The sequence below is a fragment of the Acyrthosiphon pisum genome, chromosome X (genome assembly GCF_005508785.2).
Source record: "Acyrthosiphon pisum isolate AL4f chromosome X, pea_aphid_22Mar2018_4r6ur, whole genome shotgun sequence".
NCBI classification, from domain to species: Eukaryota; Metazoa; Arthropoda; class Insecta; order Hemiptera; family Aphididae; genus Acyrthosiphon; species Acyrthosiphon pisum.
Window position 1 is genome coordinate 8,155,776 of NC_042493.1, and position 13,606 is coordinate 8,169,381.

At 24.9% G+C, this 13,606-nt stretch overlaps 1 protein-coding gene across 1 annotated transcript; it reads left to right on the forward strand.

Annotated features, from left to right (window-relative positions):
• The first annotated feature begins 1,449 nt into the window (after positions 1-1,449).
• On the forward strand, positions 1,450-11,060 carry LOC100163523 (liprin-beta-1). Its single transcript, XM_029492835.1, has 13 exons — positions 1,450-1,608; positions 1,694-1,826; positions 6,843-6,913; positions 6,982-7,140; positions 7,217-7,393; positions 8,318-8,392; positions 8,427-8,511; positions 8,810-8,897; positions 8,966-9,128; positions 9,707-9,985; positions 10,065-10,227; positions 10,361-10,569; positions 10,678-11,060. Exons 2-13 carry the CDS (start codon positions 1,718-1,720, stop codon positions 10,765-10,767), a joined length of 1,668 nt encoding a protein of 555 aa, XP_029348695.1. The 5' UTR covers positions 1,450-1,608; positions 1,694-1,717; the 3' UTR covers positions 10,768-11,060.
• Positions 11,061-13,606: the final 2,546 nt, after the last annotated feature.

Below are 13,606 nucleotides of genomic sequence, written 5' to 3' on the forward strand. Positions count from 1 at the left end.
TGACAGAATATGGAAAAATCACGAAAATTAGCAAATTATTTTGAGTTAAGAATTCGTAAAAATTTTTCTTTTTAAATCTAAGATTTAAAAATGTAAAATAAGATTACTCATAAGTTTGTCTACTTTTATCAATAAAAAAATCTCTACCGGAAAGTCAAATTAAATTTTTATGAGCGTTTGAAATTCAAATTTTTACAACATTGGATATTCACTCGATTTCTCATGTAGCGATTTCTTATTTTGTTGTAATTCAAAAACGAATAACTGTAGATACATGAAAATTTCACTGAATGTTAATATTAGCATTTTCTATAAACCATACAATTTTGAAAATAATTTGACTCTTTTTGAGCTGTTTACGGACATTGTCAGTTTTCAATTTTTTTAGTTTTTTTTCTTTAAATATCAATAAAGTATTATCTGTTGGAGCAAAAAGTGTAAAAATTTAATAAAATGCTCCTGATATATTGTTACAATAGCAGTTGAAAAATATTAAAAATACATAGATACAATTTTTTTTTATAAGCATTTAAAGATCGAATTTTCACAAAATTTATCAAATTTAAAATTGAATAATTATTTTGTAGTTAAAAATTCATAAAATGTTCAACTTTTATATCTAAGGATTGAAAATTTAAAACAAGATTTCACGTAAATATTTAATTCCGTTACCAAAAGTTTTAAAAAATACATATGCACAGTTTATTTTTATAGTCATTTTAAGTTCAAATTTGGACGAAATTACATATTAAAAAACCTAAAATAACTATTTTGTTGTGATTGTATAATATTATTCGTGGGTACTTGAAACTTCTAAAGTATATACTATTATATATCTATGATAGTACCACGGTTTGTTGTTGATGTAAAACGCGTTACCTAATGGATATTGTGATATGATTAATTTGGAATTTATTATTGATACCTATTATAGGTCAATTTTTTTTTAATACTATAGATAAGTATACCTATAATATGTTTAATATCTAGACTGACAAACCGTCTCCACTCAGAATCGTTTTTCTTATACAGTGATATTATATCATTGAATTCAAATGAAATACTATCCATTAATACCGTGACCCACTTGTAACCTACTGTTCAGCAGAGCGACATCCATTTACCCACCTTTTTTTAATTTTGTTGTCTCTGTGTCAACCCGGCTTAACACATTGAGTATGGCTTTAGGCCATGAACTAAGAAGATCTAATATTGTTAGTTCATACTTTAGGCTTAGCAATAAAATGTTGTTTTAATTTATGAATAAAAATAATAATCAACTATGATTGTAACAAACAGAAACAAACTGGCATCTTCCCACCCACCCCTTGATGTGCAATCAAATGCAATATAACACACGCTAAATGTTATCATCTATTTAATTCCAAACACGGTTTAAGATAATAATATTATGGTCCGTGATTTCAAACAAATTATCATTGCTGTTATCTACTAAGCGAATTTATCGTTTTCGGCAAGAGCTACGGAATTCTAAACAATTTAATAATATTATTATGTTTTGTTATTATTACATTATTATTATATAACATTACCTAAATAAAATATTTTTAAAAACCCGGCGTCAGTATTTTATGACTACGGCACCAGGTCGCTGATAGCATTATTTATTACGATTTTTGTTTTTTCGCAATAAAATATACAAGAATTACAAAAAAGTACTTGTTTATTGTAGGACATTGACAGACACTACGACTAAATGATGAACAACGATCAAGACGAAGAGCTCAAACTCAGCAAAACGCATTTTGATGCGATCAAACTGTTGGAGGGAGCGTTACAAAAAATGGATGGAATTATATCGACGGGTATGTTGAAATGGAATTCTGTAAACTTTTTGTATCTTTTCAGAAATTATGTTAAACATCGAGATAATCTATTTCATTGACCTTAGTCCCAAAGTTTTAAAAATTCTGTAAATGATTACACTGTTTTCCCAAATTAGGTTTCTACTATCCTCGCAGCCACGGGCATGTGTAATGTTGAAGATGTCCCGCTGTCTTATCTTACATATTAAATATAATTGGCTAATTTTTTTCTTTGAATTGTGAGCCTTGTTTGCAATTTCAAATATTCACTGAAAACTACCTAATCAAATTTAAAACTTAATGAATTAATTTAATTTATTAATAGAACTGTATAATATAATCCAACTTGATACTAAGTAGTAAGTACCTATGTTAACAATAGGTAATTAAAATTAAGTAAACATTTAAAAACTTATTAAGTGCTTTACTGCTTAGTAATTTTATGATTATTTATTAATAAGTTTATAGGGAATGTCATAAATATCATTAGTATCATAAGGTTTCATAAATAATTACGATTCCTAATGTAAAAAAAAAATAAATGTTTACTACCTAATGTTTTAATGAAGTATAACAAAATGATTGGAATAAACATTATTAAATATTTTGTAAAACCAAATTTGAGTACCTTTATTTGTTTGCATTTATTAGATATTGGGTAGCATTCTTTTGGAAGGTTGACACAGTACCAGTAAGATTAACCTTACTGCCAACCAATTAATTAAAAACTTAAACAAATTATGAACTTAATGTTCATTTATATGATTGATAGGCAAATTCAGTCTACTGATATCGTTGGTGAGATTTAATTAAAATATTTGATTATACTACGTTTGTTGCATATTGTTTTGGATTTATAGATTTATAATTTTTATCTCAATATATTGTTTTCAAATATTTATTATTTTTATTTTGTTTTATTTAACTATGCAATGTGTGATTAGATAGTTGTTTCAATAAATTCAAAGTCTAAAACCAAATATATTTGTGAGAGGCACATCAGTGAATTAATTTATAAACTAGTTATAAAATTAAGTATACTTGTAATTTTGGCATAGTAGATGCTGTTATTTCATTTATAAGTATACATATATTGTATTATGTTAATTGTCTAAAGGCACATTTATGTTTGAAATAATATTCTATTCTTATATTCATTGTATTTTGGATTATTATATTATAGTTAATTACACTTACGTAGTTTCACATTTACATGAATGTTTTTATTTTGGTAGCTTAGGACTTTTTTTAAATTTGTAATTTAAATGTTTTGCATGGATAATTTTAAAACAGTAACTTAACCAAATATATACTAAAATTATTAAAATTATTTAATTATTAAATTCCAATCAGTGTAAGTTAACAGATTGGTTTCTACAAAATATATTAAAAATATAACTTAATTTTTGATTCTACATCTTTAACAATTATTATTTATGAAATTTCAAATTTTAATTTAAAAATCATTATATATTTAATCAATATTACAGGGTGTAACAATAAAACGTCAAATGAAATAAAATTTGTTCTGCCTCATAAATTTTATTTTTATTTTATATAATTTATAGACGCTTGCACTATGTGTATAGTATAACAATAATTATTTTTTAATACTGAAAATGATTAATTGATATTCAGTGTTCGAATTGAGAATTATTAAGTAGAGGAGCTCAATCCAACAATTTATAAATTGCGTTCCAGGTGCAAAATTATTCAACACAGACTCATGGGGCCCTCACACCCCACACCCCCCTTAACCAAATTCTAGTTTTTCAATACAACATATCACCTTAGTTACAGAATTTTCTACTCTAAATTTCCAAATATAACATATTTAACTATATGTGCCTATGTAACATGTAAGTGATTATGGATTTATATTTTATATTCATATTTTATTTTTCGAAATTTTTATTGATAGAGATAATACCTACCTACATATTTCGGTAGGAAATGAAAGATTTTTAATATCAGTGATAATATCTTAATAATTATTTGTGCTATAGACACATACCATGTCAATTGTGAACACTAGTTCATAGATATTTACAAACAAATGGCCAAATCAATTTTTATTAAAATTAAGAATAGATCTAAGTTATTGTCAAAGATAAACCTAATGAATTCTACATTTTTTATTTAATATAAAAATATTTTTCATCCTTTTTATGGTTTTGACTAGTAGTGTTCAACCTTTTTGACTCGCGATCCACTGTTTTTGTAACAATATTTTCACGACTCGTGTCACCTTTGTAAGCCATGAAAGAAAAAAAACTTTAGCTTTGCGTAATATCCCGTGCATTAGTGTGCATATTGTTCAATTCATTCATAACTTATTCAAATTTATAATTTATAATTTATTTTTTTTTTTCAGATATTTTATAATACAATAGTTTATTGTAGGTACATAATATCTGTGAACTACTAAACTAGGCATAAATACAAACAAACAATAATAAAAAAAATTAGCAAGGTATTAGGAAATCTAAGCCAGTGGTATTCAGCCGGTGTTGCTATCAAATCTTGGATCGCGTAATCTGTGACAAGTCGATTTTGTTTTAAAAAAAATAAGTTTATTATAAAATTATAAATTATAGATTCGAATAAGTTATGAATGAATTGAAGAACCATATTTTACAGTAGATATAATTATAGTTAAAATGTCTACTAAAATCAATAAATTGAGCTTACTTGTGATTCCAAACTTAAACAAATGTTTATTTAAACTTTTTTGGAAATGTTTTGGGCACATTTATACACGGGAAATTACGCAAAACTAGCAGCTTAGTCTTTTTCCTATTATGGCCTACAAAGGTGACACGAGTTATGAAAACAGTGGATTGCGAGTCATAAAGGTTTCAAAGGTAGTCAAAACCATAGATAGGATGAAAAATATTTTTATATTAAAATATGTAAAATTACTAAGATATTCATTAGGTTTATCTTTGACAAAACAATTTAAATCCACTCCAAATCTTAATAAAAATTATTTTGGGCATTAGTTTGGTCCGTCCCCCCGTCCAAGTAAAAAAAAATAATAGAGGAGCTCCGTCCCCCTGCCCCCCCCCCCCTTTCGAGCACTGTTGATATTAATTGGCTATTTGTAAATTCGGTTTTTAACAAAATGTTGATTGTAAAAACATTTACTTATTAGTCGGTAATTCATTTTTCTAAAAAAATTTTAAATCTAATTTTTTTTGTTAAATCAAGTTAATCTAGTTGAAAAAACATTTTAAATTCAAAAATTATATATTTTTTTGAAATATTTTATGAGAATTTTTAAGTAGGTACTTGTTAAAATCTAAATGTTTTTTTTTAAAATGATTACTTTTAAAATTAATAAGTTATTTAAAACATTTAAAAAAATCATAAAAAAATAAACCACTTGACTTGGATAGTCAAATATTTTACAAAACCAGATTTAAAATTTTTTTTTTAGTATTAAATTAGAAAGTTATTTGCTGTCGTTCTGCTGTACAGTAGGTTACAATTGGTGGGTCACTGTTATGTATGGTGTTAAATTAGAATTCAATGATATAAAATCATTGTATACGAAAGATGTATGTCAAGCTATAAAACCAATGCATTCATTACTCCGCTCAGAATCTAAAATAATAACAAAAAACGTTGTATTATACATGTAGCGCACGAGTTAATACATTATATAGAAATAAATATTAAAAAATATTGATTAGAACAAAAGTTATTTCATTTGTTAGTTCTTGCTATCTTAGATCATGATAGATGATACAATCACATATGTAAGTAATAATTTAACAATTAATATACTTTATAACATTTCTATATAAGTGTTATACTTTTTATTATTAGAAAAATAATAGGTTGGTTAACTTAATATTTTTTTTATACCTTATATTTTATAATTAGTTATAGAAGCTAGTATAGAATATTGCAATAGTTAAGCGTCAATGTCTATCTTATCATTTTTTTTTCAAAACATGTAACTTCATTAAAGAAATATTAATTTAATTTACTTGCCAATAAGTATAAATTTAAATAAAACTAGTTAAAATGTTGAAAGAAAGAATTATCATTTAATTATATTTTTATTCTTACATGTTCAAAAGAGGAAACTTTAATTAAAGTATCACTTTGCTTGCTTGTATTGTGGATGTCTTACAAACATATAACATAGATAATTAAAAACAATAAATCCATTTTACTGTTATTTTTAAAATTAGTGTGAATTGACCTATTAAGAAATTTAAAGGTAAGATTATCTTGGAGGCTTTTATTGATATTTTAATTGCAAAGCATTTAGGAACATTACATTTTTTTGTAAATTTTAAAACGGAAAAATTGAAATATCATGAAAAGCCTCCAATATGCCTTAGATAATACCTTCACATTTTAAACTAGTTTAATTTTTAAAAATAACAGTAAAATGTTTTATTGTGAACGTACAATTGTCTAAGTTGTTTGTTTGTAAGACTGATACAACGCATATGGGTAGGGCGTCCTTTTAAGAGGACACTGTACCTGCATATGTTGTTTCTGTCTTACCATAGCATAATATACCAAAATGTACGTACAGGAGTTCTAATTTTGTATTGTTAGCTTAAATATTAGAGTGAATTGATCTATTATTGAACTTAATGTAAGAACTTAATTTGTGTTCTCTCTATGGTTTTTAAAGTGAATTATGAGCATTTTCAAATATTAATATTTTATATATGCAACCTCACTTAAAACTAAAATATTGTATATATGTGGTATAAAAAACCACAGATAATTTTCATACATTTAAGTTTGAAAATATGTCAATTTTCTCTAATATTGAAGCTAACAACACAAAAACGGAACTGCTGGACGTACATTTTGATGTATTATGTGTTAATAAGACGGAGACAACACATGCAAAGTATGACGTCCTCTTAAGGAAATTTTAATAATTGTAATATATTTATTATTTATTTAGCATTGTAAATATTTTAAAAGTATAGTTATTATAAAAATGTGTTAGTATTATATACTAACTATGTATACATTTTTTAGAGCCAACATCAAATTCAAATTGTTTTACCAATTCAAATGGACAGACTGTATTAAATAATTTTATTCAACAAGTAAATATTAAAGTTAATATTTAAATAAAATGTATACATTTAGGTACATTTGTCATATTTGTTTTAAGGAAAATTCTGAAGATTCTTCTGATCATTTAGAGTCAAAGCTCCGAGTTTCTATGTTAAATAATCAAGTTGATATACTTTTAAGAAAATTAAATCATCTTGAAAAATATCTATTGCAACAAAATGATTTAAGAAAAAAAGCTGAAAGTAAGCTCCAAGAGGTATATTTTCAAATTTTATACTTTATTATACTTATTAGTTAATACGATCTATTATAATAATTATATTATTTTGAAGGAAATGATTTTAAAATCGAAGCTAGAAACAGAAAAACTTGAAGTTATTGCTATGCTAACTAATTTGAAATTAGTAAATGTTAGGCTAACTAAGGAAAATATGGATCTTAAAGAAATGATAATAAATAATCTAAATGCACAGAATTCAATAACATCATCATGTACATCAGAAGTAGTAGTAAGTTTTAAAAAATTATCACTAAATATATTATCAAATAAAAATAATTTATGGTGGAATGAGAGGATGCCACACGGGCATTTGTTGTCTCCATCTCACAAATGTACTCAAATTATCATAACTTATTTATAAATAATAATGTCTATAAAATTCTCCAAGATGCCCTGGATATTCTTACCTTTTCATTTTATAAGAGGTAAATTCACTCTATTTGAGAAACTACAGAGTAAAAATATGCTGTGTTGTACGTTTGTAAGACGAAGACAACAAATGCCCGTGGCATTCTTAATAATCAAATATTACAAGAATAAATAGTATCTACTTAAACTTAAAATGTATGTTTTGTAAACAATTGTATTTTAATATTATTAACCTTTTTGGCTTTTTATAATTTTGAGATTTTTAACTTTACTGAATATTAAAGTTGTAAATGTTAAAGTTATAATAATATTTGAAAAATACTATTTGTTTCATACCAAGTATCATAATATTTATGCTCTTATGTATTTCTAGTTTTGATGATCATATAAATATCGTTTTAATCCTTAAAATATTCAACCTTATCTGCATAACAAATTTTATTTATTGGCTGCTATGCGTCTGAGAGTAAATAACGCCCGCCACTACTTTTTTGCAGATGGGTGACTACCCGGATTTGTAGTAGTAAAAACCTTGCCACACATACACATGTTACTTACCTACCATAACTACCGTACTAACCTAACCAACCACAGTTCATAATCCCTACAACAGCTAATGGCTATAGTCACCAGAATTAAGCTCAATTAAAAAAAAAAATTCTGTTAATGTATTTACCTATAAAACTATTTACTTTAAAATAAAAACTGGTTGTAATTATAGATAGTTCTGAACACTAATGTTAAGTTCTTATTATAATTGGTATTGTATTACTATTTTGTTTAGAACTCTCAGTTTCAACGTTCAAAAAACCACGGATCACGTTTCTATTGTAGTTTGCCTCGACATAAGATTTCAAAAAAAGAAAAATGAAAACCAGAATATTAATAATGAGTTATTAAATGATATTACTGAATCGTGTGCAAATTTAATGAACAGAAAATCACAGTTTGACAAATGTTCTTCAGCGCCAAATTTAGGTAACTGAGTATTTAGAATATAATTATGATTATAACCATTGAATTGATTGTGAATACTATTATCTAAAATCATATCATCTTACATTCATAATTCATTTGAAAGTTTAAGAATAATCTTTTAATTTAAAATTTGAAATGCGATAGTCACAAAATTATTAAAATATTGTTCTGTGTTGAGCTTTGTTAAATTTGTTTTAAAATATAAACAAAAATCTAGTTTATCTTTTGTCAAATGTATAAAATATTCTAATTATTAATTTTTTTTTTCATGTTTTTATTAAATTTGCTTATTGTTTAGTTGATTCAAAACACGACTGCCAAAATGAACAAATATTAGAAAATAATTCAAGTCTCTTTTCCAGTACCAAAATTTATTCTTTTCAAAAGTAAGGATCACAGTTTTTATGAACTAAAAATAAATATAAAATATTAACATTTCTTTTGAATGTTTTAGTTCAAATTTACTATTTAGTGAGCTAAATCGTCAACAGTTACGAGATTGGTTTGCTGAACAAGGTATTGATTATGTTTTAGAAGGATCAAAATTATGGCCTACTTCTGGAAAAGAATTGATTTCTTCTTCCATCAGTGAGATTGACGAAAAATTTAAATTTAAAGTATGTTAAAATAATCACGTTAATGCTTACATTAAACATTAGTTAAAACTGTTTATACTATATAAGTTATGTTTATAAATCATACATGTATAAACTATATTATGTTGATTTAACATTATAGAAAATAAATAACCTGCAGTTAACGCTTCTCAATCTCACTACACTCAAATTAACCATGTAAGAAATTATTTTATGTTGATAAGTGATAACAGTAATTACAGTAAGAAAGAACCCAGTCTTATCTAACAGAATAAAATATTAAAAACAATACATTTAATTATAAATTGTGAGAGACAGTGTAATTGTAAAATATTCTAATAATTATTAGGGCAATGAAAAAACGTTGTAGTTAAAAAAATAAATAATATCAAAATTAATAAAATTATCAAAAATATCTATAACAATATACTACAGACTAAAGATTTGTTTGTATTAATTAATTGTATTATTAAGTAATTTACTTAATAATAAATGAAACTGAACAATATTAAATATACATTTGTCCTGTACTTGTAACCATATGCTAATATATAAATATATATTGTTTGAATTAATTAGCAATTGTTTTAAATTTATAGCATTGGTTACATAGGAAAAAGCTAATTTTAGCCATTCAATTTGAAAAAGATCCAAATAAATTATTTGATGAAGACAAATATCTGGCCAAAGCAAGATATTTAAATACGTCTTGGGTACTACAATGGTTAGATGACATAGGTCTTCCACAGTATAAAGAACCATTTTCTCTGGCAGCTATAAATGGTACCCTTTTAAACAGACTCACCAAAGATGATTTTCTAATGATGCCATTTGAAAATTCAGATTTACATTTCTCTAGTCTCCGATATGGAATAAAGGTTAGTTTAATAGTTAATTTAATACTTGTATTGAAATATGATTAATAAATACTGGATATAATATGTTTTGTACCTATAGGTGTTGAGAAAGAATAATTTTGATCCTGAATGTTTGATCCGTCGGTCTAATACTAACAAAAATGATGATGATTGTAATTTATCACTATGGACAACACATAGAGTAATGGAATGGCTTTGTAGTGTTAATTTGGCTGAATATGCATCTAATTTAAGGGGTTCTGGTGAATATTTTATATATTATGTTTCAAATGTTTTCAATAAAGTTGCCATATAAAAAAACTTAATTTGTTTTACAAGCACTTACCTTAGTATTTGTTGTACATTATTAAAAAGTATTTATTTGTTATAATTTAGGTGTTCATGGTGGACTAATAGTATATGATGACAGATTTACTTCTGAGCTTCTAGCTGACATTTTATTCATACAACAGAGCAAAACATTGCTGAGACGTCATTTAAGCATACAGTTCAGCCAGTTGATAGGAAGAGATTTAAATCAAAAAAAAAGAGATGATCAGTGCAAACCAAAGTATAGGCCCCTGACAATATCATCTAAGACTAAAGTAGGTGATACTAATAATTTGAAAAAATCATAATATTTTGATAATAATTTATACATTTTATTTTAACCATTAGAACACTACATAATAAACATTTTTGTTATGATTTAGATTCAAAAAAAATCACAATTTTCATTGAAGAGAAAAAAACATAACAATGAACTGAGTATTGGTGATCTGATTTGTCCTATGGACGATTAAGACTAGTTGTTTTATTTTTACGTAGTTAAACCAAAGTTAAAATACTTTTAGTACATGACAAAAAAAGACTTATTGCTTATTACATATATTTTATTAATGTATTTAAATTAATAATAATTGTGTTTGTTAAAAGAGATTACAATAATTAACGATTTCCTAACCAAAAAATAATGATATTTTAAAAGTTAAAGGTTTTTATACTAAAAAATATTTTTACATTACATAAACACTACCTATGTTATAGTTGAATGTATTTGTATTATTAGTAATATAAAGCAATATTATTGTGAACATGGAATTTTATCGTTATTTTCTGAGGCAAATATGTGTATTAGTTTCGGTAAGTTATGTGCTATGGGTAAGTCATCTCTATCAATACTTTCAATAGAGTGTATTTGACAATGAATATTTCATATAATTACGTTATAAGAAAAATGACTGAGACAAAAATCCAGAAAAAAGTTTTTTAGACAATTAAACATTGATTAGATTAAAAATAAATATAAAGTGGAGCGATGAATGTATTAATTTTTCAATGATGTGCTTTTTTTGCAGAATCTTTTTTTAATGGAAAAGTGAATAAATTTGATGATATTATTATGAATAAAGTAATTTATATATAACCTATTTACATGGAACCTTGTTTTAAATTTTCAATCCTTAGCTATAAAATTTGAACATTTTATAAATTTTTAACTACAAAATAATTATTAAATTTTAAATATTATACATTTTGTCAAAAATCGAAAATGCTCATAAAAAATTGTTGCCTATGTATTTTTAATATTTCTAATATGCTATTGTAACAATATATCAGGAGCCTTGTATTAATTTTTCACTCTTTTTGACCCCTACAAATAAAATTTTATTGATATTTGTAAGAAAAAAAAACTAAATTAAATTATAATTTGAAATTTTTCCTATACAGCTCAGTGTCAAAATATTTTCAAAATTGTATGGTGTATAGAAAATGAAAATATACCTAAATATTTGGTGAAATGTTCATTTATCTACAGTTAGTCATTTTTGAATTACAAAAAATAAGAAAATCGCTACATGAGAAATCGAGTGATTGAATATCCAATGTTGTAAAAAAATAATCTTCAAACGCTCATAAAAATTCAATTTGACTTTCTTGTAGGCATTTTTTTTTTATTAAGTTAGAAAAACTTATGAGAATCTTGTATTAGAAAATGTTTTGAATTTCTGTTTTCGTGATTTTTACGTATTTTGTCAAAATTTTAACTTTAAATTCGTATAAAAAAAAATTGTGGCTGGATTTTTAATATTTTTCAAATATCATTGTAACAATATATTAGGATCTTTGTATTAAATGTTCAATTTACTCTTTTTTAACCAAAAAATAAAATTTTATTGACATACATAGAAGAAAAAATTTTAAAAAATTGAAACTGAAAATGTTCGTAAACAGTTCAAACCAAATAATAATTTTTTTTTAAATTTTTTTCTTGTATAGAAAATGCTAATTTAAACAACCAGTGAAATATCATACATATTTACGTTCATTTGTTTTGGAGTTACACTAGAAACCAAAATCAATTTTGTCGAAAAATGTTGTAAAAATTCCCGTTTTACCCTAATTTTGCTTTTGATAACTATCTGGAATTCAAAAAGATCAATAATTGTGATGTTAAATACTTAGTCAACATATTGTTAATATGTTATATATATTATTAATGACAAATACTATAGAGGTTACTTATTTGTATTTATTTAAGCATACTTATTACTTCTACGTCCTGCCAAATAGTTAAACAGTATGTTGACTAAGTATTTAACATTACAATTGATCTTATTTGTCATCATAGGTATTTGTAATATTATAAAATGGAATTTTACTTAGTTTCCATATTATATCACGTCTTTTAAAGGTTTAATCATTACTAAATTTATTTTTTTGTTTAACTTAGCTTTTATTTGCACGGAGTTATAACGAAGTGTTTTTGGTGTGATAATTTATAGTAGATACCAACTATATTAGTGTTATACTTTCTAACACTTAGGTATGTGTAATCCATAAGCGGAGCCAGAAGTATTGTTTAGCGTATGCAGAATCTATAAATCGGCCCACCACAATTTATAGGGTTTGGGGTATTATCCCTAAAATCCCTATTTTCGGATATTTTATAGGTCACCGTAATTAGTTGTTATTAATAAATTGTAAGCTTATTATTTAATGATTAGCTTATTTATTATTCAAGCTTTTGAAACAAAATTTCAAATTTTTATTAATTTTAAATAATATGCCGAATGTTAGCGCAGTTGAATTCCTCCAGCGGTTGGCAATATTTTTTGTTATAGAATATAATCAGTTAGTTCTAAAAAAAGAAAATTAAATTGAAAAAATTGAAAAAATTGAAAATGACAGAAATTATATTTATTATTTTGAATTATATTATATAGAAAAAATACGGTTAGGAACTGTCTTTGGTTGGAAAATACATCGTTAAGAACAAATATAATGATTAGTATTTATAATGATTATTAGACTTCAGCCAAATTAACCGTTCATAGATTTTACTTTTATTAATTAATTTTAAACTTGAATTAAAGCAGCCTTCAGGGCGATTAGGACGTGCAGCTGCATACCCTGCTCGCCTATGGTTTAACCTTGTACCTATCTACCTATTATACTTAAGAGGAGGGATGTCAGCGCACTATTCGTTTCTCTCTCTGACTCACGCGCAACAAAACGCGTTTACGCAAAATCATTTTTTCTATGCGTTTAAGTAATCTTAGAGTAAAGTCACCTATTACAAAAAAGATAGAGAATAATAATTTTGAGGGAATGACATATCGATTTGTCTAAATATTATCT

Coding starts and splice junctions, on each gene's coding strand:
- LOC100163523 (XM_029492835.1), top strand. CDS start 1,718: ATGATGAACAACGATCAAGACGAAGAGCTCAAACTCAGCAAAACGCAT. Junction 8,512..8,809: donor TTCTTCAGCGCCAAATTTAG/GTAACTGAGTAT, acceptor CTTATTGTTTAG/TTGATTCAAAACACGACTGC. Junction 9,986..10,064: donor GTCTCCGATATGGAATAAAG/GTTAGTTTAATA, acceptor TTGTACCTATAG/GTGTTGAGAAAGAATAATTT.